Consider the following 27,162-nt stretch of genomic DNA (forward strand, 5'->3'; position numbering starts at 1 on the left):
ACTTCTTATTGAGACAAGACTATCAAAACAAATCTGTGAGTCTTTGAATTTTAGAAATCCAAAACTCAACTTAAGACTTTGGGTAAGTTTTGACCTCACCTTAAAGAAAAATTATCCAATTGGTTTACAACATGTGTCCTTTCTTTTTGTTAAAAAAAATAAAGTGGACAACAAGTGTCCTTCTTTTGAAAACTCAAACTCGGAATGTATAGGCATCGATGAGTCTTTCTGATAAAGAAATAATAAAAGTTAGTAAGTAGAATCTTTTATATCATCAATACTATCGTTGCCGATTCTTTCCCACCCAGCCACCCTCAAAACTCAAACTTTGTTAGAATCAATGTTTAATGAGCAAGGAGTCCATTGTTTTTTTAAATCAATGTTTAATTGAAACAATATTCCTGAAAGATAAACAATTTTAGAGAAAATAAAAAACCATCCACTTCTGTGTCGGAACCATTTATTATCCTACTGTTTTGATGGCTGCTCCGCACCAGGAAGAAATTTAGGCAAGTCAAAAGCAAGAACTTGTATAGAAAGAACAGATAGATTGACTGATGAAATGGTAGCTGTTACATTCTAACCAGCTACGGAGATTAAAACAGCGAATTCTATACAACTGAACTACACTACACTTCAGATTCTGAGAGCTTGGCGAAGACTACGACTATCCCTGCATCTTCCAGTCACTAATGCCTATAATGCAGTACCTTCAACACATCCTAAAGAAAACATTGTACGATTACTACAAATGACAGGGATCACAACCGCCACCTCTACTCTACTTCCGAATTTTCACCACTTAGATTCATCAATTGTGAACTGTACACCCAAACGACACTTCTTTTGCTCCTCATTGATGCCATATGATTAAAATAAACCTAAAAAATGGGTCAGAAATCAGAATGCCTAGTCATCATCTGATAAACAGACTACTTCACCAGCAAGCTGCTGCACATCAGCTGCTGTCACAAACAAGGACACCAAGGATTCCTGATTTTGGATATTATCGGGCACAAGTGGTAAATTACCAGCAAGCCGACGAATATTGGCTTCATTTTGTCTCGCCATATCCATGAACTCTGCACTCAGTGTTAGATTAAAGGCCGGTGATTCAGATGATGCCGGGTTGTTAGAGGGTTGTAGAGGCAGTACGCTAGAAGATTGGATATTGCTGGGTACCGTGACAAGTGGGGCTGACAAATGTTGCAGATGATGGAGTGCTGCAGGTATATCGTGCCTAGCCGACGAAGATTCGATGAGAGCTGATCTGGATGGTACACTCGACGGAAGCATTGGAGAGAGATGAACATTCCGTACGGGAGCTGGGGTACCGTCAGAGGCCACAGATGAACTGGCAGCAGAGAGCGGTCTAGTAGTAGTCTGTATTTGAACAAGAGGGTCTATAGATCTAGATGACATACCTGTACGACAAATGAACTGTGAGAAGCAAGTGAAGGATAAATACTGCATAACAGACACAAATTAAAAGGCAAATGAAAGAAAGCAATTATGAGTGAACACTGAATCCGTTACTGCCCTGAAAGCGATGTTACTTCGATTCTTCACTTTCCGCACCGTACCTGTGTCGACACGACATGGATATAGGTATGAATTTTGTACCTGTCACTTGATAGTCCGACACTTCTCCTAAGAGGGCTAAGACTCGCTCCAGAAAAGTAGAGGAAGATAGGTTTAAAAGGCATTTAATATTATATCTAATGATTTTAAGTGTTATCGTCAAACTTCTTTCCATTATATTGAAATTTTTTTGGAATATATCAAATTTAGGAATGTTTCTTTGTTTTGAAGACGTACCCCCACACCCGTATCCTCATTTTAGGACAGGGTCCCGTGTCTCAAAGTTTCGAGTCATGCCGAATCCGACACTTGGATATGTACCCATGTCTGACACTTGTATTGTTTTGTTCCACATTCGAGAACAGGATTTCAAAATTTTCTCGTATATATAATGAGATTGTATCCGTTAGAAAAACTGATCCAATCTAAAGATGAAATTAGACTCAAATAAGAAACTTGAACACGACCCGCTCTGACGTACCCGGCCGAACTTTGTTCTTCCCAATGTTAACCCTATCCAAAATGACCCGCCCTGAAACCACAGGGAAGTGACCTAATCCAAAGTCACCCAAAATCTCTAATTTACAACTCAAGCAACTAGTATACATAACAAATGACAAAAACCTTTAATAATCATGACCCAAGGTGACATGACACAAAGGTATCTACAAATTATCCTCAAGCAACATGAACTAAAATTTGACTAAATCACACTTATTTCTACTCCCATGTTATTGTTACCAACTAAATCCAATCTGCAATACGAAAGATCCGTATTACAATAATTCTATCAACTTGGGACATGCACAAAAAAAGGTTGACGAAGAATTCCATATATTAAAAACAGAGAGAGCTCAATAGACCAACATACTTGGAAAAGCATAATATCTGCTGTTTTCCCAGTCAGAAACTCAGAATACCTTTCAATCTAAAATCCAGGAAAATGTACAAGGGGCTACAAAAATATAAAGATCCTAACATGGGAGAAAAATTAAGAGCTCAAGCCAACCCCAATTACAACTGGCAATGTCAGGTTAACTCTAGCAAACAAACACATAAAAGGTTTGGAAAGGCATGCAAAAAAAAAAAAAAAAAAAAGATGAACACGTCGCCAAGTCATCGACATCCAAGATTAACACGACGTAGATTAGAAAGAGCAGACAGCGGAAAATAAATGCTCAAAGTAGATGCCAAGTAGCAAACCTTTTTGTGACCCTCCTTGCGGCGCTGCCTTGGAGTCCGAGTAATTAGACCTCAAAGCATCTGCGAGGAGTTTATTCATCATAACCATATTCTGATTCATCTCCAGTTCATTCTTCTTTAGTGAATGTGATGACTCAGCTTCCTTAAGCTTGACATCATACTTTTTTCGAATTTGGGCCACAACCTCTTTTATTTCTTTGTCACATTCAGATCTTAGCTGTGATTTCTGCATGGTGAGTAAGGGAGGGGTACAAGAAAGATCAAATCAAGAACAGCAGAGAAAAAGCGAAACATATAAAAGAATAACACTCCTCCAGATACCAACCATTTCATCATGAGCATTTACGATATCCCCGATCTCCTTCCTTATTCTATCATATTCATTCTGAAGAGGATCTGAAAGATGATAAGATGGTGAAACCAGGGAAATAGTAGGAGTAACCACTGGTGCTAGGTTTGAATGGCTGGCACGTGCCATCGAAGCTCCTCTTGTCACAGATACATATGTCGGACCTTGCCCGATGTTTGCATCAGCAGCACGAGCAGCTACCAACTGTGGTATATTTTGTTGCATTTGAGTACAAGAATTTTGAGCTGACATTATAACTTCAATTGGCTGATTATTTAGTTGACCACTGGAGGCAACTCTGGTTTGACCATAGCCAGCAGACATTGGAACCTCAGCAGCAGGTACATTACTTCCCCCTTCATCATTGTGAAGATTAGAAGGGACAGGGTTAGCTGGATACAGCAATGACGTTTCCCCTCCAGGAGAAGTATCACAAATTTCAGTTAGAGGACAAACTCTCACTTCAACTCCTTCGACCTACAGGTATATAGTAGTTTACATTTAGAATAAAATGCAGAGATTAACCAACAGAAATGCGAACCAAGGCTGCTTGTAATTAAAGGTTTGACACCATAACTAGAATTATGAGTCAAAAGCATGGTAATTACAAGAAGTAAAATTAAGAAAAAAATTTAAACATTATTGTCAGTTTTCCACAGATGGATATTGCATTCCCATGTCTCATAAGAAAGGAGAAATTGAGTAACATTTACAGTTTCTGTTATTCAGCAAGCTACCTGCACTGCTCATTGATCTCGCATTCTCGATGCGTACGTCCTTCATTGGTTATTGTCTTTCCATTTATTGGAAAGTATCCTAAATATCTCAAGAGATGCTAACGGAATATCAATCCTTGCTTAGGACAACATAAAAGCAGGATATAGTGAAGCTCTCTAAAGAAGAGTAAATTTGGGATGACTCCGCAAGTTCATAGCGTAGTAAAAACATCTAGGACTGTCACCTAAAAACAATTATTCCACTTTCACATAGAATGGCAGGACTCATTGAACTATATTGGTCACTCGAATTTGAATGACAAAAGCTAGGCCACCCATTGATAAGGAAAATACATTACTTGTCAACATAGATAGAAATGAAGTCATATCAGTACGCAACCATACTTGGCTAATAGTCAGAAAATTAATTTTCTGTGAGAAGTTAAGAATCACAATTGGAGAACAATTTTAGATCAGAATTTTTTTGGAAAGAAGTAAAAGAATGAATATTAAGGAAACTGCAAGTCAATTGGCAGCTGGAGGACAAAAATATAGACGTAGGAAGAATTGAACAAAAGGTGACAAAACCTAAAAAAGAAAAGGAAAAAAAAAACGCAAACCTGGCATGAAGTTTCATCTACAGATTGCCGATTCATAACTGAAGACCTTAATTGCTCTGTTGACTCTGAAGTGCTGACGTCATTACTCCTGTCCCTTTCTGGGATAACTGGTATATCCACTAAAACAGCATCAATTTGGTCAGCAACTTCTGCCACTTCTCCAGCAGGAGAAGAACGCTGATTTTCCATGCTCAAATTATTCTGTACACTATAAGGGGGAGTAGCAGCATGATGGGTGCCAGATGCTTCTCCGCCAGAATTTCGGTCCTCCGGCAGATTTTCAGCAATGGGTAGATTGCTATTTGAAGCCTTGTCAGGCACTACGGCTTCTGCCTTTTGCAATTGGATACTGTTTACAGATTGGGGATTCTCCAACAGCTCATCCTGTACCAAAGGTTTCACAAGTTTCAACAACTGTGCTATCTTTTTTTCTTCACCATCTATTTCTTCCTGATGCCTAGCTTCAATTTCTGAACGAAGGTTGGAAACTTTACTTTCCAGATCTTTTATTTTCACAGCGTAATCAATATCTAGGATTTTCAACTTGTCAACAAGGGCAGTAGAATTAGCGTGTGAATAACGAACAACAGCTGATTCCAACTTGTAAGAGTCTTCAAGCTCAACCCTCTTCCTTTCCCAAACCTTTTCAAAATTTACAAGTTCCTCATTTTGCTTCTCCTTCATTTTTTTGATCTTCTTTTCACATTTTTTCTTTAGCTTGTCAGCATTTTCCAGGCTATCTGATTCATTATTTTTCATCTGCAACTGGGAAGGAATTTGTTTGTTTACAAAGGAACTTTCATCAAGTGCAGTGGTCTTGTCCATGTAGTCAATGGATATGTCTACACAATTTTCATTTAAAACCCTTGTACTATCATCTAAAGCTGAAGTAGGATTAGCGGACGACTTCAAAATCTTAAGATTGCGAGACAAAAATATTTTCATAAGTTGTTTCATCTTTGAATATACGGAGTCAGTCTCCTGCTCTACGCACTTGAAATTCATCGTCTCTCTTACAATGTCAAGTGATCTCTTATGATCAACTATATTCTCCAGCACCTCTGCTGCAATCCAACACTATAGCAGACAACAACAGCTTAAGTTATTCAAGGAATATTAGTACAATAATGACTTTAAGGCCTTGTTTGGATACCAAAATAGGAGGGGGAAGGGAAAGGGAAAGGGAAAGAGAAAGGGAAAGGGAGGGAAGGGAATGGGGTGTGGATGTTTGGTCTTATAAGCCCTATAGGGCATAAACTCCCAAAAAAAAAATATATATATATATATGCTCAAAAATCTAGTTTTTTTAACCGCCAAAATGAATAAGATATATACATTTTTACACATCACAATCTATTCCAAATGCAACACACTCCAAATTCAAGATTTTGTAAAGCACTACTGCTGTGCTGACAAAGAAAGCCATGCATTGATAGCTGTTGTTCACCATTGTTTTCACCTTCCCTAGTCTGATAAATTTTCTGTCACAGCCAACCTGTCTGATGCCATAGATACCAGATTCATAAATGCCCGGTTAGCATTGACCCTAGTCTAATTGGTGCTAGGAAAGCCACTAGCATAAGACTCTGATATTACTGGTTAGTTAGCATATTTAACACTATCCACGAGAACTGAGCTTGAGCCCGAAATCCTTTTACTCCTAACACCTTTCTTTAGTTGTTTCCATCTTCTTAACACGTGTAATTGGTTGTTCTTAGTTTCCAATTTAATCGCCTTTAATTTTATGCTTAGTTACTTTAGTGCTGTGACCTTAAACAAATCTTTCCAAGCTCGATTACTCTAGAACTAGGCAAAGACTTAACCGATAACTACCCACCGCTCTTGTGCTCAACCCCACAACTAGAGCATCTTGTGCGCTTGTTTTAGTGGGTATTTAAAATTTCCCATCAAACATAAGAATGCAGACTGAATTTGTAGAAACAGAAACTGTGAATGTGACGGAAAGCGCACATTGACTGAGGCCATTGTAAATGAAATCAGCATCAATTAGATGGTATCACTAAAATTGCAAGCAAACACCAGCCTAGAAAGAAACTTAACATTATGATCACACATTATGTCAAGCTTCTAAACTCACGGCATGGAGAAAAAGAACTGCAACCAAAGGAGCAAAATTCTACCATATGAAAAAAAATAAACCAGCCAATTAAAATTAGCATACACAGAAAGAAATTGGAAATAAATAATAAATACATCGTACTCTCCTCCATACATATTGTTCTTCCCAGTTCCCATTTCAATATGGCACAACAATATATAGTAGTATAAAAATAACCACCATGCAAGTTGGATGAAAACTAAAATCAAACATGATTTGCTTACTACACCATATGCCACCACATGACCAACCACTACCACTACTGGCCCCCCTCGACCACTGTCATCTGAGCACCAGTCATCACCACCGGGCCCACTAAAAAACGATAGGATACGTTGGATACCAGAGAGTACACAAGAGTTTTTAAAGATATGGGCAAAGAAGAAACCACAATACGAATTCTTTTGCTTCGATGGAGGTCAGAGGCCATGAGATGGTTTATTGAATGGCTGGAAGGAGGTTAGAGGATAGGAGCGGCATAGAAGGGTTAGTGTTTAATGGGGCGTGTGATGGTGGCCATTTCTGGTTGTCTACTTGGCCGTGATGTTTGGAGAGTAAGGGCGATTTTGTGGTCTTCTGGAGTTCTGGTGTTTGTCAGTGGGCAGAGGAGGCTTGTGCAAATTTGGGTGGTGCTAAACGGGAAGGAGATGGTCGTATGGTGGGGCTGCCTGTGGGGTTACATGGTTATGGAGGCTCATAAAAAAATTAAGTGAATGGAGGTTAGATCCAAAGAAAGGGGAATGTGAGTAGAGTAGGTTGAAGGGGTGGTAGTACTAGCGGTGGGAAGAATGGCTCCTGCAGTGATGCTGCTGGCAGTGGATGATTGTTGCTGGCTGCGGTGAGAGGACTAAAGGAATGAGGTGGTTAGTGAAAATGAGGTATGATAAATGAAGGAAGGAGGGGTGGTGTTATTATTTTGATGTAAAGGTTAGTGGATAATCACGAAAATTAGGACCAGGAAGCAACAACATTTCTGTAAATATAATAATTAGGATAAGTTCGCAATTACCCCCATACAATACGATGTATAGTGTTTAAAATAGGGAACAAATAGAGTTTCTTTATGTAGAATATGGGAAGAACAATGTGGATGCGAGGGGAATATAAATTAAGGTTGGAGACCCAAATATAAACAAATGAAAAACCACAGTAATGCAGTCCAAACTGAAGTACAAGGGCTCAAGTCTAACCAGTGAAATCTGGAAAGCTTGTAAGATAGTCTCAGGCTCCCGTGTGACTTGATGATTGTTCAATACGAATTCCAGAAAATTTTCAGCCAAACTTTTCACTTCATCCTGAATCATATTAACAGCAGAAAATCTTAATATCAAAAGGTAAAAGTAAAGCGGGGACAAGAAAGCAGAGAGAAAATAATATAGAGAGCAGACAAAACGGGGAAATTAAGAGCAGACAAATAAAGTGAATACGAAAACTCATTGTAATTATATCCCAGTTTGAAACATGATGTCGGAATCAATCATCGTGGCCAGATATGGATCGTTGCGCTATAAATGTGGCCGATATCACATCAAAATGCGGTTGCGCAAAGTTCGAACACATTGAAAATTCAGTCATAATGCGATCCCAAGGCCATACATATGCGCACTCAAAAACACACACAAAACTACGAACACTATTGCATCTTCTAAGGAAGTTAAACACAATACCTTAACCATCAGAGTTTCACAAAGTCTTAATATATTGGGCTTCAGAATGTCAAAAAGACCCCTCTGCTCATGCAAATCTCTTCTATTATCTAGCTCCCTTATATCAGGATTCCCTGTGTAACAATCATTGTGACTAGAGTTAATTTTTGGGAGTAATTAACCAAAACCTATTCGACAGAAGGCTTCAGAACAATACCATGATGTTCCTTATTTCTATCTTTTATTTTCTCAGGATTTTGTCCTACTCGTCGAGGAGAAGAATCTTTGCGCTTCTTTGCTGGTTCATCAGTTGGAACATTCGGTGGCAGAGATAACTCATCAGAATAGTGAACCCGCTTCCTACTTCTCTCAGATGACCTAGAAAGATACTTCCACTGAGGCTGCTTACCCTCCCAAAGTTTCACCCAGAAAGTGTGTGATGAAACTCCCTCGTCCGACTGTGTTTTCAGCTCCCCTAACAGGGGAATAGAAGTGAAATAGCATCTGCCATCTTGTCGAGCCAAAGAGATATACTTATTTCGATTAATGTTTCCCTGATTTTGAACAACACAAACAATCTCTTCGCATACGTCCCTCACGAGTGAAGCTCCAAAAGCAATATTATCTTTGTAGTCAAGAACCTTATCACGGTGAAATTCATCTAACCTGGAAAATAAATATGAATAGCCCCACATGAGAAGCATTCGCTTAGTACTTGGATTGATTTGATGAGTGTTTTCAGGTATGGTATCATTCTTTGCAATTATAAGGGCTTTCTCTTCGACAGTACAAGAACAGTAGAAACGGAAGACATTGATTGGTTTTAACTTTGAATCAATCGTGATCTTTTGCAAAGCCCTTAGATCATTAAGGGGATTCCAGTCACTATTCAATATGATAACTGAATCAACTAATGACAGCTTGATGGAAGGATGACAAGCTCGTCTCTCCAGTAAAAGAAAGGATCTATTTCTCTCCCTGTTGAATTTGTTCAAAGCAGCCTTTTTTGTCGAAGGTTGACCTCCAAAAGCAACATGCTCATACGAATCGTCACCAAACCGCCATGTAAGGAAATCGTCCAGAATGATGTCTAAATTATCCTTTCCGAAACCACCAATTGGCTGTTACATTTTAAATGAAGTTATGCAGATGGAAAGAAAACAGTTATTGCTGGATACAAAAGTAAACAAATAAATAAAACTGATCTAAAAACAAGAATTGAGAAAAGAACAGAGACTACAGAAGGAGAAGCGGATTCAGAGGAGGGAGGGGCAGTGTTGGATTGTCCAATAAGTAGTGAATACTGAATAATAGAATATCCAATCTCTAGAGACCAATTACGGTGGAAAGTGGAAACATGAAGAGATGAATCCAATTTTACAAGCGCAGAAATTGGAGGTTTAGACAGACATCACTACACTACAACAAGAGACTTGACCAGGGGACGAAGCAAAGGGGGAGGGGGAAAAGGCTAGTAGGGGCACATGCGGACTTAGTAACCTTCAAAACCTTGCTCGGTAATTCGCAGTAGACATTTAATACCATCAGCACATACGTTGGTCTCCTCTGAACAGTATTGATTAGCTTAGATTAAGTATTCATAAGTTCCATCTAACAACACAGTACTGAAAGAGTATATATACCTGAAAGAGGATAACCACTTTCAATCCTTCATTCCTGAATTCTGACAGAAGTTTATCAAGAAGCAGAAGCTTGCCACTTGTTTTAACTCCCATGTCGAGGGCAGCATCCTGAGGAGGTTGTTCAGGAAGAAAAATTTTTCGCAGCGAGGGATTCACAAGGTACGGGTGATCACAGCACTGCCAAGGTGCAAAAAGTCAATAAAATGTTTACATTTAATTAACATATTAACATGTAGGCAATCCCTTCTCTCCATCTCTAGACGAGTAGGAGACATGTATTAACAGTGAAATGACAATCACTTCAAATTATGCTAAAATAACCTGACTAAATTTATAAAACACACATTTAGTATTTATATATGATTACATCCAGAAAGGAAGAACGATAAGAAGATATGAAGTTCTTAAAAGCCTAAATACCAAGACCTAAAGGCTAAAGGCAAGATATGAATCCGATATTAATTCAGTATTAAGGCATGCATGTTGACACATCATTTAAGTTTGTTAGATATAACCTTCTGTGTGGAAATCAGAATATTATGGAGGGAGCCAATAGGATCACTCTTGGAGCATGAGCAAAGTTCAGATGAATTTGACAGAATAATAGAACAATATTGCTCCAGCTGGACATTAGAAATTTCCACTGGGACCCAGTACTCCTGAAATTTTGGAGAAATAATAAAGGGGTATATCCTCTCTTTTAAGAGATTTATATCTGTTTTTGAAGCATCTATCAGTCCTTGATCCTGATTGGAACTACCAACAGGCTCGAGCAAAGACAAGATGTTGATGTACTCAGCAATTGTATCCTGCCAATTTGCAATATTATAAGCAAAAAGCTTTTTCAAAAATTAGTTAAGCTAATAAAAGCAATGCTCTCTGCACCTTTAGCTGTGCATTAAACAGAAGCAATCTCCAATTAGTGACCAAGGTCTTGATACAGCCAGAATTCCCCAAAATACAGTGTTCCTGGGAATCATCAATTATAACAGCTTCCCAGTCCATCCTCTTGATCTCCTCCAAGTCCTGTATTGCAATATGATCAGGCTTAGACCACAACGAGAGAACAGTGCGATAAATCCAAACAAACAAGGTTATTTCTGTCGAGTCACATTTTGCACATATATTTGCTTTATTATCACATTTTCATGCACGATGCACCCAAAATTAAATACGAATAATGCCATTTTTACATACCTCAGAAATAGCTTCAAAACTAGATAACAGCACTTGGAGCATCAATACACCACCTTCTCGAAAGAACTCCAGATTTCTAATTATTTTACGAGAAACTGTATTTCCACCATAAACCACAACATTGATGGATGATGTGAAACGTAAAAACTCAGCTTCCCAGAAAGAGAGAGATTCACGTGGAGCAATAATGAGAAAAGGTTGACGGACACTACTCAAAATGGAAGAAATGAAGTAGATTATTTTCATCGCTCTATCCTGCAAAAACATTCAGCAAATATCAGAGTTATGTATCAAAACTTCACCTGGTAAAAAAATGATCCAAAACGTAACATGTTGCATTTACTCCACGTCTCCAACAAGAGAACTGTAAAACACTAACTATGCACATGCCTTCTGCGACCTGCTTGTATGATTTGGCTAAAAGGCTATAACCAACCTTCCACCTGATATTATTCACGAAGATTAAACTCAGAATAACAAGTCTCAGTTCAGCCCATGCATTATTTAAGCAGGCTCCATGCTATAAAGAGAAAAGAGGACGACGTAAAAGATAATCTCGGGTTTTCATTATTCCTAACAGTACCAATCCCAAATTTTTTCGCATCTTATTGTTTCATCCCAAGTGTATGTCTGCCAAAATAATCCTGTTTTCATTATTCATAGAATGAACCAGCCTCAAACAAAACATTGCTTTACAAAGTGTTTCTCAAGCACGATGAAGCACACTCAAATTGCACTACTACAAGATTTCCACATACTTTATTCAGGTTCTTTCATCCTGCCATTAGTAGTAGTTGAGTCATAAGTGTGAAATACTACACAATTTCTAAATACTTTCTTCACGTTCGACTTTCTTCAGGTTCTTTCATTCTACCATTAGTAGTAGTAGTGGTGGTGGTGGTGGTGGTGATGGTAAGGGTCGTAGTAGCGTGGTAGTAGTGCAGCAAGGAGCAGCAGCAGTATTAGTAGTAACCCAAAAAGTCTATTGCGTCTTTAAACCTTGTGGTACTTTTTCAAAGCAAAGTAACAAAGAAAGGAGAGTGTATATCCAAAAAAACACTAATTTAGATTATAGGCATATAGGTAAAGAAAAACATGTGAAACAACTTGAGAAGATAATACATTGACCATTGTCATCAGTCATACCTGTTCGTCAAGTAATATAACATTATGGCGCTTTTGGTGAAACTCGCGGAGCTTATTGACACTTTCAAGTCGAAGGCTATCTGAAAGTCTTCCATTTTTGACATGTAAATTCTTTCTTCTTTCTTGGATCTACAGTGATTTATTGAAAGAAACAGAAATAGAGATTTAAAATCTTATTAATCAACATTGGACATACTCAAATCCAGGACAGCGAAAGATTGTCCCACAGAAGTATGTAATTTTGCAATTCTGCAATCAGGCATACATAAGCTGCTACGTTGAAATGGAAATTACCAGGAAAATGAAAAACGAATATAACATGCATCATGATCAGAGAAGACCTTCCATCCTGCTGTAATATCTTAGTTGCTCTAGGATATACAAAGAATGCTGTAACTCGACTACTGGAGAAGGGTTCTGAATTTAAAATCTAGCCAAACCAAGCTAGTAGGTATCATAATATTTAGAATTCTCCCAAGTCCTAACATATAGTTTAACCATACTGTTTTCGTCTTTTTATAAGTAACAGGGGATGTTGATTAAAGGACATCAAAGGGTGGTGCGCATGTGCTAAAAGGACACTAAAGGAGGTATGAAGAAGCATTCCATTTTGAGGCATTCCATTCTCACTTCTCAGAAATTTCTACCAAATAATGTATAACTAAGAGCATCATTCAAAGAGCATGATGTCAAACCTTATTGTCTCCTGACATACTTGAATTCCTAAACTCATTGGGACGTGTTTCATATTCTTTCAAGAGCTGCTGGAACGAACATCTATCCCCATTAAGGCGTGTTTCATATTCTTTCAAGAGTTGCTGGGTTTCAGGTTTCTTGAAAAATTCAGAATCCTCGAACTCCCATGTAGCTTGATCATAATCAAGATCCCGCCATTTCACAAGCCACTCATAACAACTTTCTGATGCAAAGTCAGCATTCTCTTTGTCAGCAATCATTGATCTTCTCAATAGCAGGCGGTGAGGAACTGCCCACTCTGGATTCCACGATTTGTCCTAAAGAGGATAAAGTAAGGAAGGGGTTAGGTGAAATCATGGAGGTATATGTATATATTTATGCTACTTGTCTTCTAGCCTAACATCCATTTTTCTTTATACATAGCCAATATTAGGTTGAGACTGCATGCCAACAAAAAATTAAATACCTTTACCTGTTCATTAAGCTTTACAAAAAGTTCAGGAGCTTCATTAAGTAACTGCGTTTCCGGTATCCAGCAATTATGAACATGAGCTAGACCTTTGTATTTGATGAAATATTGTTTCTCCTTAAGTGATCCTGCAGCAAAGAAACTACCTTGTGAAGATAAATAGGTAAAACCAACAAATCAACATAGACGAATCTAAAAGGTGATAACAGAGTGTAGTTCAATGCTAACAAAAGGCAAAGTTTTGGCTCTGTTCAAGGTAAATGTTGCATCCTCTTACTCACACCATGATGCTTAGTTGACAACACAACAATGACTCCAATTCTTCTGCCTACTACGAGGTAAGGATGTTATATATACCTATATATACAGACTTTATCATGCAAAGCGTGTTTTCAAATTACCCATAATGAAAACTGCAACGGGATTAGCCTTGATACCATGATACTTCACAAAAAAAAAAGCGCACATAGTTCAGTGACCCATTTGATTTATTCCACCATATTCCAAAGCCAAAAAGTAATAGGTCTTTGACACCATTGGAAGTGCAAATTCTGTTGTCACCCAGTAAATAATTTTAAAAAAAAAAAAAGCAAATACAGTACCTTCCGAATTTGAAAGTTCCACTTCCCTCGCATCAAAAATTGATTCTATTCCCTCTGACACGGAGTGGACACCAAAGGATAGCTTTTTCTTCGTGCATTCAGAACAGTACCAGATGGGAATATGTGCATTTTCTTCATGAGTCCAATGAAAACTTTTTCGGCATGCTTTTCCACAACATCGCCTTTTTTGAGAGGGGGGGGGGGGGGTCAAAAGACATATCAGAAACAATGAAGAAATACTAGCAATAACTTGAGAATAAAACAACAATATGAGTTTGAGAAAGATAATTAAATTTAGTAGAATCCAACAGAACTCCAGTCTTCATATAGCATGAAATAGCGCAGACAATTCCAGTATCAGCATTATCAATAAGTTGTGCATGTAAAACAATGAGAGACAATATTACATGGACTCATTAATTTTTCCCTTTTTTTGCACGGTTGACATGGTCTCATTTTCTCCAAAGTGCTTCTATGTATTAGTAATAGTGGAACTTCAGTTTATCTATTTACCATTCTTTGAGATCCATCAATGTACGGTTAATGTATAACACCAGACCTTCATATAGGCTATTGACCAATTGTTGAGTATTTTGACATCAAAGAGTATTCTGTTTTATCCAAACTGTTTGTTTGAGCAGTCCAAGATCAAGATATATGCAGGTAAAGATCATCGGTATATACAAAAGGATATGATGAAATAATGGTCGTAAGTTGTTAAACTCTCGATCCGGATCGTAGGATCTTACAATCCTACGATCCAATAAGTGATGACCAATCCCAAACCTAGGTAGGATCTTAGGGGTCGTTTGGTTCGAAGTATTGGAATGGTATGGAATGGATTGTGATACCATAGTGGTATGGAGTTAGAACCCCATATTTGCTCATGAGTGTTTGGTTCGACCCTGGAATGGATATAGAGGTAGTAATAAGATGGAATGAAGCTAGAAACTTGAGTGGAAACATGGGTATGAGATTCTAGGGGGTTGGAATGGAGTTAGAATCCATTGGGTATCTAACTCCATTCCAAAAACCTCCAACCAAACACTAGAATGGATTGAATCCATTCTAAAAGCTCCAACCAAACACCCCCTTACTTTTGTAGGATCTTACGATCTCAAAATTTTTTAAAGTAGAATCTTAACCCGATCCTACGATTATACGACCCGATCACATTAGTAACATTTTAATTTTTTCGGTTACCAAAATTTTATATACGACTTTAAGATAGAAAATTACTGTAAACAAGAACAATTTGCAGGCACGTGATAAGATAATAGTTTTTTTATGATTTAAACACAAGATTTTAATACAATTTGACAACATAATTATGTATTTTAGTTAATTTGTAGGATCTTACGATCCTACCGACTCTATCCTAGTAATCTCATTGATCCAAAGTAGGATCCCGATCCTAACAACATTATGGAAATATATTTTATACACACTAGAACATAATATATCAAGCATCAATAAAAATGGAGGTAAAAAGGTAGTGTTTGTCTGTTGTTCAGCACAAGTGGAGTTTTTTCCAAGTAAAACAAATCAATATTTATTAAGCAAAGGCATTTATTTTCACAAGGCAGTTCAAAATCACCCATGCATTTGCATGGGCGTCATGCTTAACAAAGACAACAGCACTTAGGCAGACGAAATATTCGTCGGACAGGGGAGGATGAGCTCGTTTAAAAGGCTGACATGGAATCTAACGTAAGTATTATATGTGGTCTTTGTGTAGACCAATGAGACCTTCCGTGAGCATGATGATGGAAAGGATTTGGCACACCAAAGCTCCTCTCAAGGTTCATGTTTTTTGCTAAATTATTGCCCTTCAATGATAATCTTTTTTGTTACTATGAATGTTAAAGCAGCGAGTCTAGGCCTCATTTCTCTCATCAATGTGAGATTCATCAATGCAAGACATTGCATTTAGTTTTATTAAGATTGTTTGGTATAGGATATATGTAAGGAGCAGTGGGGGTGTCTTGGCTCTGTGGCCGAATCCCTACGTATCAAATTTGAAGGTTTGGGTAGAAACAAAGAAGACAAGCTTTGCGAAATGTGCAAGAAAAACTGCTTTAATATTTATGGCTTGAGCAGAATTTTCATATTTTTATGAGGAAAAGCGATCTTTAGAGCTAAAAAAGTTGATCAATCTAGCTTCTTTGTACGTAAGGGCAAATGGTGCCTGTAACAGTGTTTATTCTTGGTTCAAACGAAGTGAACTGGTTTTATAATTGTTTAGCTTATTGAACTTCTTATCCTTATCCTCATCCTCCACTACTTTTGTGACACAACCCAACTTATATTTTCCAATCACATCTTTACAAGCTTCAGAGACAAAAAGTGATGATAGGCAAGTAGGAATAGGATGAAGCATCACTATGATAAACACAGTTTCAAAAATCTATTAGCAGAGGGACTAGCGATGACAACTGACGGAAACAATAATAAGCAGCAAACTTGTAGGTTTAAAAATAAAAAATAGAAACGAAAGAAATCCAGTAAATTCAAAAGAAAGTATGAATACTACTGCTACGAAGAGGACATCCAAGTCTGAGACATACATACGACACTTACAATTGCCAAATCTACCCAAATAACCAAATCCAAGCCAAGTAATGAAAATAAGAAACAAATAATAACTGTAAAAGTCAACCACTCAAGAGGAGCTGGATGCCCTGACGGTTTAAATAAAGCATTTAGGGTATGAAAAATCATTTTCGTCATTCTCGCTGACAAGCGACAAGACTATATTAAGAACAAGGGGTTTTGTGAAAAGGTCCCTAACATTAACGTCATTTTGCACAAATGAACATAACATTCTTTTTGCCCAAAGGTATGTCAAATTTATATTTCGTGTGTAAAGAAGTACCAATCAAAAGTTTCCATAAAAAAATAAGTCAATATTCAATCTTGACTTAACGGAAAACATCCATTTTTTATCAACAGCAAGAAAAGATGAATGTTCGTGTTGATGCTATCGTCAAAAATATTTTTGTATTCATGTCGTACTTTCACTGTCCTTTATTTGTTACTCCCTCAGTCATGGTCATTTGTTTACCTTTAGTTTTGGCACAAAGACCAAGGAAAGAGGAGGGGGGCAATAAATGATGACAAGGGACCAAATTGAGTGTGGAGGATCAAATTACTCATTAAAAGCATTCCCAAAATAGAAAGGTAAACAACTGACCGAGACACCCAAAATGGAATAGGTAAACAAATGATCGGGACGGAGGGAGTATTTAACTAGGAGTTTTAATAGGGTAGCACATAAGTTAACCAATAGGGCTACAATTGTTAGTCACTAACTCTCTTCTCATCCTCTCCCCTTCACCATCTTTCCTAAGCACCACCATTAATCACTCTATTCCAGACACCAACATCAACCACCACGACTACAACAGGCCATGAGAAAGTTACAGGCTAATGGGAAAGTTACCTACCATATTTTTAGGCACATCAACAACAGATACGAGACCACAACGCACCTTTCTCGCATCAATTTGCATAAACCAACTAGGCAACCAGTCCGACTACTAATATGGACCCTAAAACGCGTAACTAAATTAGTGAAACATTTTGCTATATTCCATCATGATCCAAATTGAAAACATAGTGACCTGTTGCTTTAAGGAACTATAGCGCTGACACAATACCATGCAAGAAAAGGGCAAAGTGTCTACTAACTTAAATTACGTACATCTAACAACACTTAGAATGTGGATATGAATGTGAATATTTGAGATACTTACCTTGTGCCTTTCGAACATTTAGACCCGTCTCCAGTCAAAGAGCCCATTTCCATACCTTCACCACCAGCGCCATTTTCTTCAATTGCTAATGTTTTTTGGATACTTACTGAACCATTACCATTGTCCAAAGGCCTGCCTGAACAAGATGGTATTTCTTGGTTAGAAATTTTTTCCACCTCGCAGCTATCCACTTCCCCAACTACAACATTCACTCTGTTCCTATCAGCCAGAAATTCTGAAGTAGATGGAAACAAAAGGTTAGTGCCTCCAGATGCTAGCTGGCCTTCTCCATCTTCAAGGTCACAAGGTTTTTTTTTCTTCAAATCAAAACCCTTTGTACCACCATTAATCTCCGTTAAAGTATCCTTCTCCTTATCCTCTCCATCACTACACTCTTGTGACTCTTCGTGAGGTTTCTTGATACTCTTATCTCCATCTTCATTGCAATTATCTGGTAGCCCTTTGTCGAGATTAATCTCACGACCACTCTTTCCGTTAGTATTCATCACACAACCCTCTTTATTCTGTCCGCCACTGCACTCTTTTGGCTCTTCTTCTGGTTCCTCAATACCCTTCTCTGCGTCATCAATATTTTCTGGTAGCCCTTTGTCAGGATTACCAAGACCACAATCTGCATCACTCTTCATCGCACAATCCTCATCCTTTTCTGATATCCCCTCACTAGGGTCTCCTACTCTGCTATCTGCATTGCTAGAACAATTTTCCACCTTTCTCTTCTTCGATTCTGTTTCTACAAAAGTTTTAGTATCAAATCAACAGCAACCGTAAGCAACATAATATAAAACACAAGTACACAAGCATAAGGTGAGCCCACCTGATGATGCAGCATTCTTGAGCTCAAACATTGCCCTAAATTGTCGAGCATCCAGCCTTTTCTTCCTCTTATCACCAATTTTCTCGTTCACTCGAACTTCCCCAGCAATCTCTTTCGAAGTCCCATTCGCTTTCTTGGTCCCCCGCTTATTACTCGACTCTGGACCCTTCCCGGAGCTAGGGGAACGATACATATTCTCCCTGGCAGACCTCCTTAACGGACTAGTAATCTCAGGCTTCTGAGACTTCCTAATACTACCGGGACTAGAATTGCTCTGGCTCCTAGTGGACCTCCTAAACCCGGAAGAATCGCCGCTAACCGAGGAATCGGGTTTTCCAGCACCAGACTTCCTCTTTAAACCGCTATTTTCACCATCCACAGTTTTACGAGCATCACCCCCCATTATCTCGACTCAAACACACAAATTATGAAACGTAACTAATTACAATCATCCAAATTAGGGTTTGCCAGCGCAATGCATTAAAATTTAAAACCCAGAAATTAAGGTTACAGTACTAAAATGATTGCGATAATTAGGGTTAAAAGGAAGGCAGAAAAGCAGAGAAAGGGAGGAACCTGAGAACCAAACTGAATTGTGAAGCGGGGCAATTTCAAATCGCAATTATTGTGCAGTATATTAATCAATCAAACAAATTCACCGTAGAATTTGGGAAATTTACAATTTTACATGCAAAAACACTAGAACATGCGTTTGATCTTTGTTACCTACGCCCAGAAACGGAGAGTCTTTTAGACAACAATCATACTAACCCAGAATGTAAAATTTATTACTCGTGGGTTTCATTTACTTTGGTTTTAAGATAATTACCGTCTTTTAGAAGTCGTTATGGACCGAGTTAGGATCGGGATAGCCCACCATGAAGGTGGGTATGTAACACCCCGTGTTTTTAATCGCATATTTACATAATTAATCCCGATATTATAATTTTAGAAGAGAAACTTGAAATTTCATTCAATACTCTTTTGGCCTTCGAAACAATCATTATAAGTTGCGACTTTTCATTCGCGCGTGACTTTAATCTATCTTCGTATTTTGGCCCGTAGTTGCTCATCTGGACTCCGATTGAGGCGAAACAAAAGCCTAAATTTATTATTTTTCCGAGTCCGACACGATGGTAATATTTTTATTTGCCATTAAAAACTTTAAAATCTTGAACCTGCTCGGTTTGTGCAAAGAGTCTTCATAAAATCATGGTGTTTATAATTAATTCCATGATAACCTTGCAAACAAACAAGGATTTGTTTTTACCTCCCCTATTTAGGAAGGGCAGCAGCTTGTGACTCTTTATCCTACCCCAATACATCCATTCTTATGAGGAGTCTAATCTCCCATCAGCTTTTGTTTCTTTTTTCATCCTAGTGCATAGACCAGACCTTTCACTCTTACACAAAACATGACCATTGTCTTTTGTGATGATTTCCAGTTGCATGAAAATGATCCGTAAACTTAAACACATGGAGTGAGTAGATGTACATCCTATTTAAAGCACCTAAGTTCACTTATTTCACACCTTACTTTGCCTGCTCAAAACTCCTTACAATATTTGCATACTCACATCTTCCATCTTTCACAAAACCTAAGTTAAAACTTGTATACTTTTCATTCCCTTTTCTTTTCCTAACTCTTCCTTGATTATAATTACAAGATTAATTAAGTAGATAATTTATTACTAACTTGTTTGTTATTTTATTGTTATCATGGAATCAAATTAGAGGAGGAAAAGGAAGAGCTTGTTGATCTAAGCATCATTTAAGGTAACCTAACCTAACCCTCTGCCTCGTAATTGTAGAATACTAGTAATTTAGTGAGGAGGCAAATAGACATATCTTGGTAGGATAAATCTTTCTAACTAGTGTCATCTATGTATTTTAGTGCAACATAATATTGCTTGTTACATGCATGTTACTGCCCACCTTCAATAAATCACTTAAATAAATTAGGGATATTCTACATGGTACTCCTTAACTTTTTTACTTTCTACGTAGTACCCTTATACTTTTTAAAACATACGTGGTACCCCTAATTATTGTCAATATCACTAAGTGCACCTCTGAACTTCATTTTCCGTCAACTATACTCAGTTTTAGGCATTAAATAATGACTTGGACGCGTAACCAAGTTTATCATTTATTATCCTATGACATATGAAATCTATTAGGCTCAATATTCATCTCGATCCTAATATTTATTGATATATATGGGCTAAAAAACTTTTGACGGAAAATTTATTGATCCCATGCCAAATTATCACGTCCAAAGATAGATATTAAGCCTAATAGAGTCCTTATGTCATGAGATGATAAATGACAAGCTTGGTTACGTTCCAAGTAATCACTGAACGTCTAAAACTGAGTTTAATTGACGGAAAATAAAGTTTAGGGGCACACTTTGTGATAATGACAGCAATTAGGGATATCATGTATGTTTTAAAAAGTGTAGGGGTACCATGTATAAAGTCAAAAAATTGAGGGATACCATGTAGAATATCCCAATAAATTATTATGTGGAAAATTGACAATGTGTCAATCATGTCTATAAGCTTAGTAATTGTGTTATCACCTCACATGAAAAAATATACCTTTGAATAAATTGTTTACTATGCACTCACATGTTAGACCCACTAATGTGGTTCAAACCCAAAGTAATTACAAAAATGGAGTCCATTTCAAACTATTTACAAGAAATGGGTCCACATCATCATATTATGTTTTTTCTCATTGATTTGAACTTCCCGCTGTCTCACACAGCGAGATGTTAGTTTGCCATATTACAATTACAAGTCCCTTGACATGCTACATTCGTCAACTCTGTTCTCCTTGCTCCGACCACCAAACAACGAAATACCATCACCATTATCTTCTTCTCACTTTGCTTATGGTATACACATATTTGTTTGAGTAATTAGCCTCGTATTTTGTGCATTAAACAACCCGCAATATCGCCGCTCACAAAACAACTTTTACGATTTCGGCGCACTTCACAAGAGATAATTTCAGAGTACTATCCAGAATGAAAATGTTCCGTTTTGATTCTTCCAAATTTGGATTTCGTCATGATTTGGGAAATATTAGATCTCCTAGTAATGCATCATCTTCATCAACAAGGACAACAATCAATTGTTGGTTTTATCATCAGGTATATTTTACATTCTTTTTGTTTTCTTATAATCTTAATTGCGATTTAGATCATCCATCATCACTACATGGATGCAGCTTTATAATATTAATATTAATTAATATTTAATATGCGTCATGTTCTCATTATTTGGCAAGCATTCATCCTCACGTATGCAGTGCGCCGAAATCGGAGGAGAAGTTTTGTAAATGACAATATTGCGGGCTGTTTAATGCGCAAACTACGAGGCTAGTTACTCAAAAAAAATATTTGTATATCATAAGCAAAGTGAGAAGAAGATAATGGTGGTGGTATTTCGTTGTTTGGTGGTCAGAGCAAGGAGAACGGAGTTGACGAATGTAGCATGTCAAGGGACTTGTAAATTGTAATATGGCAAACTAACATCTCACTTTGTGAGACAGCGAGAAGTTCATCAATGAGAAAAAACAAAATATGATGACGTGGACCCATTTCTTGTAAATAGTTTGAAATGGACTCCATTTTTGTAATTACTTTGGGTTTGAACCCCATTTAAGTAAAAGTCAAAATGAAAATTTGTATGTATATGCTAACTTTTATGGAAAATGATGAAACTTCTTATTTGCACTCATTTCGTTTCATGCATGATATGGAGTTGAAATTTTTATATGTATTACCTTCTGATTTATAGGATGCTTGGGCGCAGATTTTGTATCAATACAATTTTTATTCTATTTTATAAAATTCCTACAAGCCTGAATAATGTACGAAATTCAGTAAATTATGTACCCTTTTAAAAATCATAAAAAAATTACAGGAGTTCGTTTATATTATGAGGAATCACCTGGTAAATTTTTGTAAGAAAATACTTAGTTTAGACTCCTTTTCGAAAATAAACAAAAAGACCGCTTTATAGTCTAATCCGATTTTAATACCTTAAATTTATTTGGTTAAGTTACTTTATAAAAATAAAACTTTATTCAAGTGTAATACAACAAGGAGAATATACAAATACCTTATTAAAAATAATTTTATTAAATTATTCTTTTTAGACTAAAACCACCTTGCTTAGTTACTTTAATAATTGTTTTAAGAGTTTAAGTAAATTTTATTCTAAAAACCGTTTAAGAAACAACGTTTAAAGATATTAGCAAGTGTAAATGTGATTCTTAGCAATTTTGATGAAATTATTAAATTTTGGACTCAAATGCCTTTGAAGGTTTTATTTTAAAATACTCGTCTTCACCATTAAATTTTGAGTAAATCAATACGATAATTATAAGGATCTTATTCGAATATTAAATAAAAACTTAAGGACTTGTCTCTAGTCATGCCTTGACTAATTAAAATATTAGTTAAACTGTGAGTTGACTATGACGACCTTGGTTAACCACTGACTAATTAATTAGTCAAGAGTTACTAAGTCAAAGTAAATTTATACTTGGAAATAATGTATCTAGCAATTTTAACCCTTGAATAACGAATTAAAAATAACGAATACCTTTCTAATATATTATTTGAATAAGATGTTCCAAATCTCAAATAGGAACACTACTTGGTTAAGATTAATACCCATGAAATTCTCATGGAGTAAAAGCATTTCCCACAACTTGGACTAGGGCCTGCGGGAGTCTGTAAGTCCGGGATCATCCTACCGCCCTGTTATCCTAGCTGCCGAACATGCCACTTAAATGGGACCTCTGAATCGGTATGCTATTTTCGGTTATCTTGGGTATGCCCCTTGAATGGGACCTCTGAGCCAAGTGCCGTTGTATTGTCGATATGTTGGGATGGTCCGCATATCGATGTATCATCGTCTCTATGAGACATCTGTGAGTCTTTCGTGCTATATGTTGGGCGATACCTTGGTAAGTTTTAGTGATTGACCTGTCGGAAGAATGCTTTGAGAGCTTATCTTATACAAGTACAGACAACACATCCCGAAGCTGCGTGTGGAGGGATTGTCATTAGGATAGTAGTCGACCAGCTGACACTGAGGAGCTGCGTATTCCAAGAAGTTGTGAAGTGGGTATATGCGCATATATTGACAGAAGCTTGATCAGCTTTACTACCTTTCAGATATCTTGACAATTATTATTTCATGGTTGCGATCGTGTGCAGACCTTGACAGTTACGATTGTCTTGGTGCCTCGAAGTGTATGGGACAAGTCACTTAAATGGGACCTCTGAGTCCATTCATTAGCCGTCTGTTCTTCCCCACGATTCTGGTTGCTAAACTAAGTCAATTTAGTTGTCCGGTCCTATTGAGCACTAGGGGTGAGATGTAAACCTCCTAGTATCGATATGATCGACGGGATTGATGCTCCCACTCGTACTCAAGGTGAGATGCAAGCCGTGAGTATGTGTGTGACATTAGTAGTCACGTCCCGTGCTTTTTGTGAAGAAAATAAATATTTTTAAAAAAAAATGACTACAAGTTTTTATCCGCATAACGTCTACTTGGATTTATCATATGCTGATTGATATAATGTTGTTGAACAATGTCATTATATTCACATGTTTATTATGTCATATGCCAATATGAACCAATGTGTTACTTCATGTACATATCACATGTGTGCACGCTGATGTTGTAATGAGATTGGAGTTGTATGTTTAACCACCTAATTGCATTACGAATATTCTCCATGATAAGAGTCCGTTGATAGAGAACGGTTAGGTTACTCCCACCAAGTGAGGCAGTTTTATTTTAATGATGTTTCAGGTAACATGGATTTTGAAGACTTTGACTTAGGAGGGGACTGTCGAGAGAATTAAACATCTTATGTTGATCTTTCATGAGTTTATGTAGTTAACTTTTATTAAAGTCGGACCTTGCTTTAATTTGTAATTCGGATATTAAACCTTGCTTTTTGTTCTAGACATCCAGTTTTATGAAGCAACTCATTACGAGTTGACGGTTTTAAATTTTACTGTTTTTTTTATGGCTTATCTTTCTTTCCGCTTTCGTTAATTAAGTCATTAGAGAAACTGAGTTGTTACAGGGTAGTTCTCACTAAACTTGATAAAGTTGGCCCAATTTAAATGACCAATACATTAAAATTTAAGACTGGCTTGAGAACTAAAAGTAACACGAGAAGTGTGATCCGAACCTGAAAGTAACATGTACGTAGACTTTAAAAATATCTCATTGTTTCATTATATAGAAACTAGGTTTGTGACCCGTGAAATTCACGGTTTTATCTGTTTTAATTTTGTTATTTTTATCTATTTATTTATACTTGTCTGAGCAATTAGTTGATCCATTTAAAAAATATAGTCTTAGATTACATAAAAGTTAGTCGGCTTCTTTGACAACCTTGGTTTATTTTCAAAACTCTATATTTTACTTTAGTTGTTTATTTATTTATTTTTTCGAGGGAACTTTAGTTGTTTATTTTGATTAATAATATACTAATAGTATGTGGTTTTAAAAAAATAATTACCTTTAATAAGTCCAGTAATTCATGATAAATGGTTAAGATTACCTTTTAATTAGATTGTATAGACTATGTACTAAATTTTCTATGTGAAAGCTTGAATGTCCCTTTGTCATTTTTTTTTTTTGATAAGGTAAGGAAACTAGGATGATTAGAAATCACCCTATACCATCTTTGCGGATGAAAACGGTAAACGAAATTCAAAGAAATTTCATTTACCCCAAAGTAACCAAAAGATAAAAGGGTACAAAGAAAGACTCTCCTCGGAAAGTACAACACTTTAGTAACCCACAAAACTAAACTAAACTCACAGGGTAACAAGGTGACTCAACAGCCGAGAAAAAAAAATCAGATCTGGAATGAAAAATTTCCATACACATACTCCATCAAGATTTCAAGATACTTCACAGAACTAATATGAAGAATTAAACAATTAATTGGTCAATTTTAAAGTTAGCTGTGAAATATTTTTTTTGCAAGAAGGTTATTTCTCATATATTCCAAAAAAAAAGAGGATTACATGAGGTTCTTACAAAAGAATATATCCCCTATACAATTTTCCCAATATTCTCCTTATCTATACAAATGAACAAAAGAATAGTGTGCTAAGTATTTAGGCCCTCAAGTACATCCATATACTCCTGTGCAGAGACTTTATGAAGCATCAACGTGTTCACTGTAAACTTGATGTCCACAAGCAAGGATAGTGTAGTTCGTTCCCTGCCTTCAAAAATTCTGAGATTTCTTTCTCGCCAGATGACATAGACTAAGCACCCCAGGCTGCACTTTATCCATTGACTTCTCCAATGCCTTGGTTTTCTTCTCTGATTAGGCCAAAGGATAAGGGAAAGGAGATCAAGATTAGGCGTATTGATCTTGAGCCATTGTTTGGTGTGTCCAAGTAATTCACTGGTATATTTGCAGTGGAAGAAAAGGTGAGATGCAGTCTCATTATCTTGCTTACACATGCTGCATCTGTTTACTAGATGGAGTCCTCTGCTTACTAGCTGATCAACAGTGGGCAATTTCCCTTGTACAACAAGCATGAGAGTAATTCTGTGACGGGCCACCATTGTCCCTCCATGGATAGCTTGGAAAACAGCCTGAATAGGAGCTCTCATACGAGTTTTATCATAGGCTTTCCTTATGGAGAACTTACCAGCTGTAGTACAGCTGTTCAGAAAATCCTGAACATTCTGCACACTGCCCATTTTCTCAATGCAGCTATCTCTGACTTTAAGGATGCCTCGGATGCTATCAGAGTAATACTCCTTCCTGCCAAGATCCCAGACTGAGCAGTTGTGAGTGAGGTACTGACTTATCCATTGGGACCAAATGGCTCCATTCCTTTGGTCAAGGTACCATAACCATTTAAGTAGCACTGTCTGGTTCCATTCCTTAACATCCTTAATTTGGAACCCTCCCTCCCCCCAGGGGGTGAAAATACTCTTCCAACTCTTAAAAACAGGCTTCCTGCTATCTACATCATTGCCCCAAAAAATATCTTTACTGAGCTTGAAGATAAGCTTGCAAATTTGATCAGGTAGCAGAAGACTAGAGCACCAAAAGTTGCTAAGGCCAAACATCACTGAATTTATAACCTGCACTCTACCTACATAGGAGAGGTACTTAGTAGAGAAGCTAGTAGACAAGCCTTTAATTTTGAGGATGAGAGCATCAAACATGTCAGCAGTAAGTCTTGATGAATGTATGGGAATTTCAAGGTATCTAAAGGGAAATTTCGCCTCTTTTATCCCCACAGTACCCAGGATAAGTGATTTAGTACTAGCAGTCAGGCCAGTCACACTCCCTAAGTAAGCTTCAGTTTTCTCTAGGTTAGCCTTAAGACCAGACCAAGTAGAGAACTTATCAAGAGTGCCAACAGCATGCTTGACAGAGGGCAAATCACCCCTAAAGTGAAAATCATTAAATCATCCGCAAAGACCAGATGGGTGAGCCCTAGCCTTGCACACTTGGGGTGATAAGAAACATCAGGTTCTTTGCACATGTTCCTGAGACTCCTGGAAAGC

At 37.2% G+C, this 27,162-nt stretch overlaps 1 protein-coding gene across 3 annotated transcripts; it reads right to left on the reverse strand.

Annotated features, from left to right (window-relative positions):
* Nucleotides 1-504: 504 nt before the first annotated feature.
* Nucleotides 505-19,386, reverse strand: LOC141637963 (uncharacterized). Of its 3 annotated transcripts, XM_074447391.1 has the most exons (18): nt 18,578-19,386; nt 17,743-18,493; nt 13,988-14,169; nt 13,389-13,513; nt 12,916-13,233; nt 12,221-12,349; nt 11,075-11,329; nt 10,763-10,903; nt 10,393-10,686; nt 9,878-10,054; nt 8,452-9,355; nt 8,256-8,368; nt 7,779-7,883; nt 4,470-5,546; nt 3,110-3,610; nt 2,785-3,010; nt 1,032-1,424; nt 505-881 (listed from the first exon to the last, which is right to left on the reverse strand). In XM_074447391.1, exons 1-18 carry the CDS (start codon nt 18,978-18,980, stop codon nt 871-873), a joined length of 6,105 nt encoding a protein of 2,034 aa, XP_074303492.1. In that variant the 5' UTR covers nt 18,981-19,386; the 3' UTR covers nt 505-870. The 3 variants fall into 3 exon arrangements, with proteins under 3 accessions (XP_074303492.1, XP_074303490.1, XP_074303491.1); XM_074447389.1 differs by having other exon boundaries at nt 777-1,424; XM_074447390.1 differs by having other exon boundaries at nt 777-1,424; nt 17,743-18,487; nt 18,578-19,384.
* Nucleotides 19,387-27,162: the final 7,776 nt, after the last annotated feature.

Source organism: Silene latifolia, unplaced genomic scaffold, assembly GCF_048544455.1.
Source record: "Silene latifolia isolate original U9 population unplaced genomic scaffold, ASM4854445v1 scaffold_159, whole genome shotgun sequence".
In the NCBI taxonomy this organism is placed as follows: Eukaryota; Viridiplantae; Streptophyta; class Magnoliopsida; order Caryophyllales; family Caryophyllaceae; genus Silene; species Silene latifolia.

Excerpts from the sequence above, each read along its gene's own strand:
- LOC141637963 (XM_074447389.1), bottom strand. The coding sequence starts at position 18,980 with ATGGGGGGTGATGCTCGTAAAACTGTGGATGGTGAAAATAGCGGTTTA. Across the intron at positions 18,494-18,577 it reads CAAGAATGCTGCATCATCAG|AAACAGAATCGAAGAAGAGA; the intron begins GTGGGCTCACCT and ends AAACTTTTGTAG. Across the intron at positions 1,425-2,784 it reads GCAAGGAGGGTCACAAAAAG|GTATGTCATCTAGATCTATA; the intron begins GTTTGCTACTTG and ends TTTGTCGTACAG.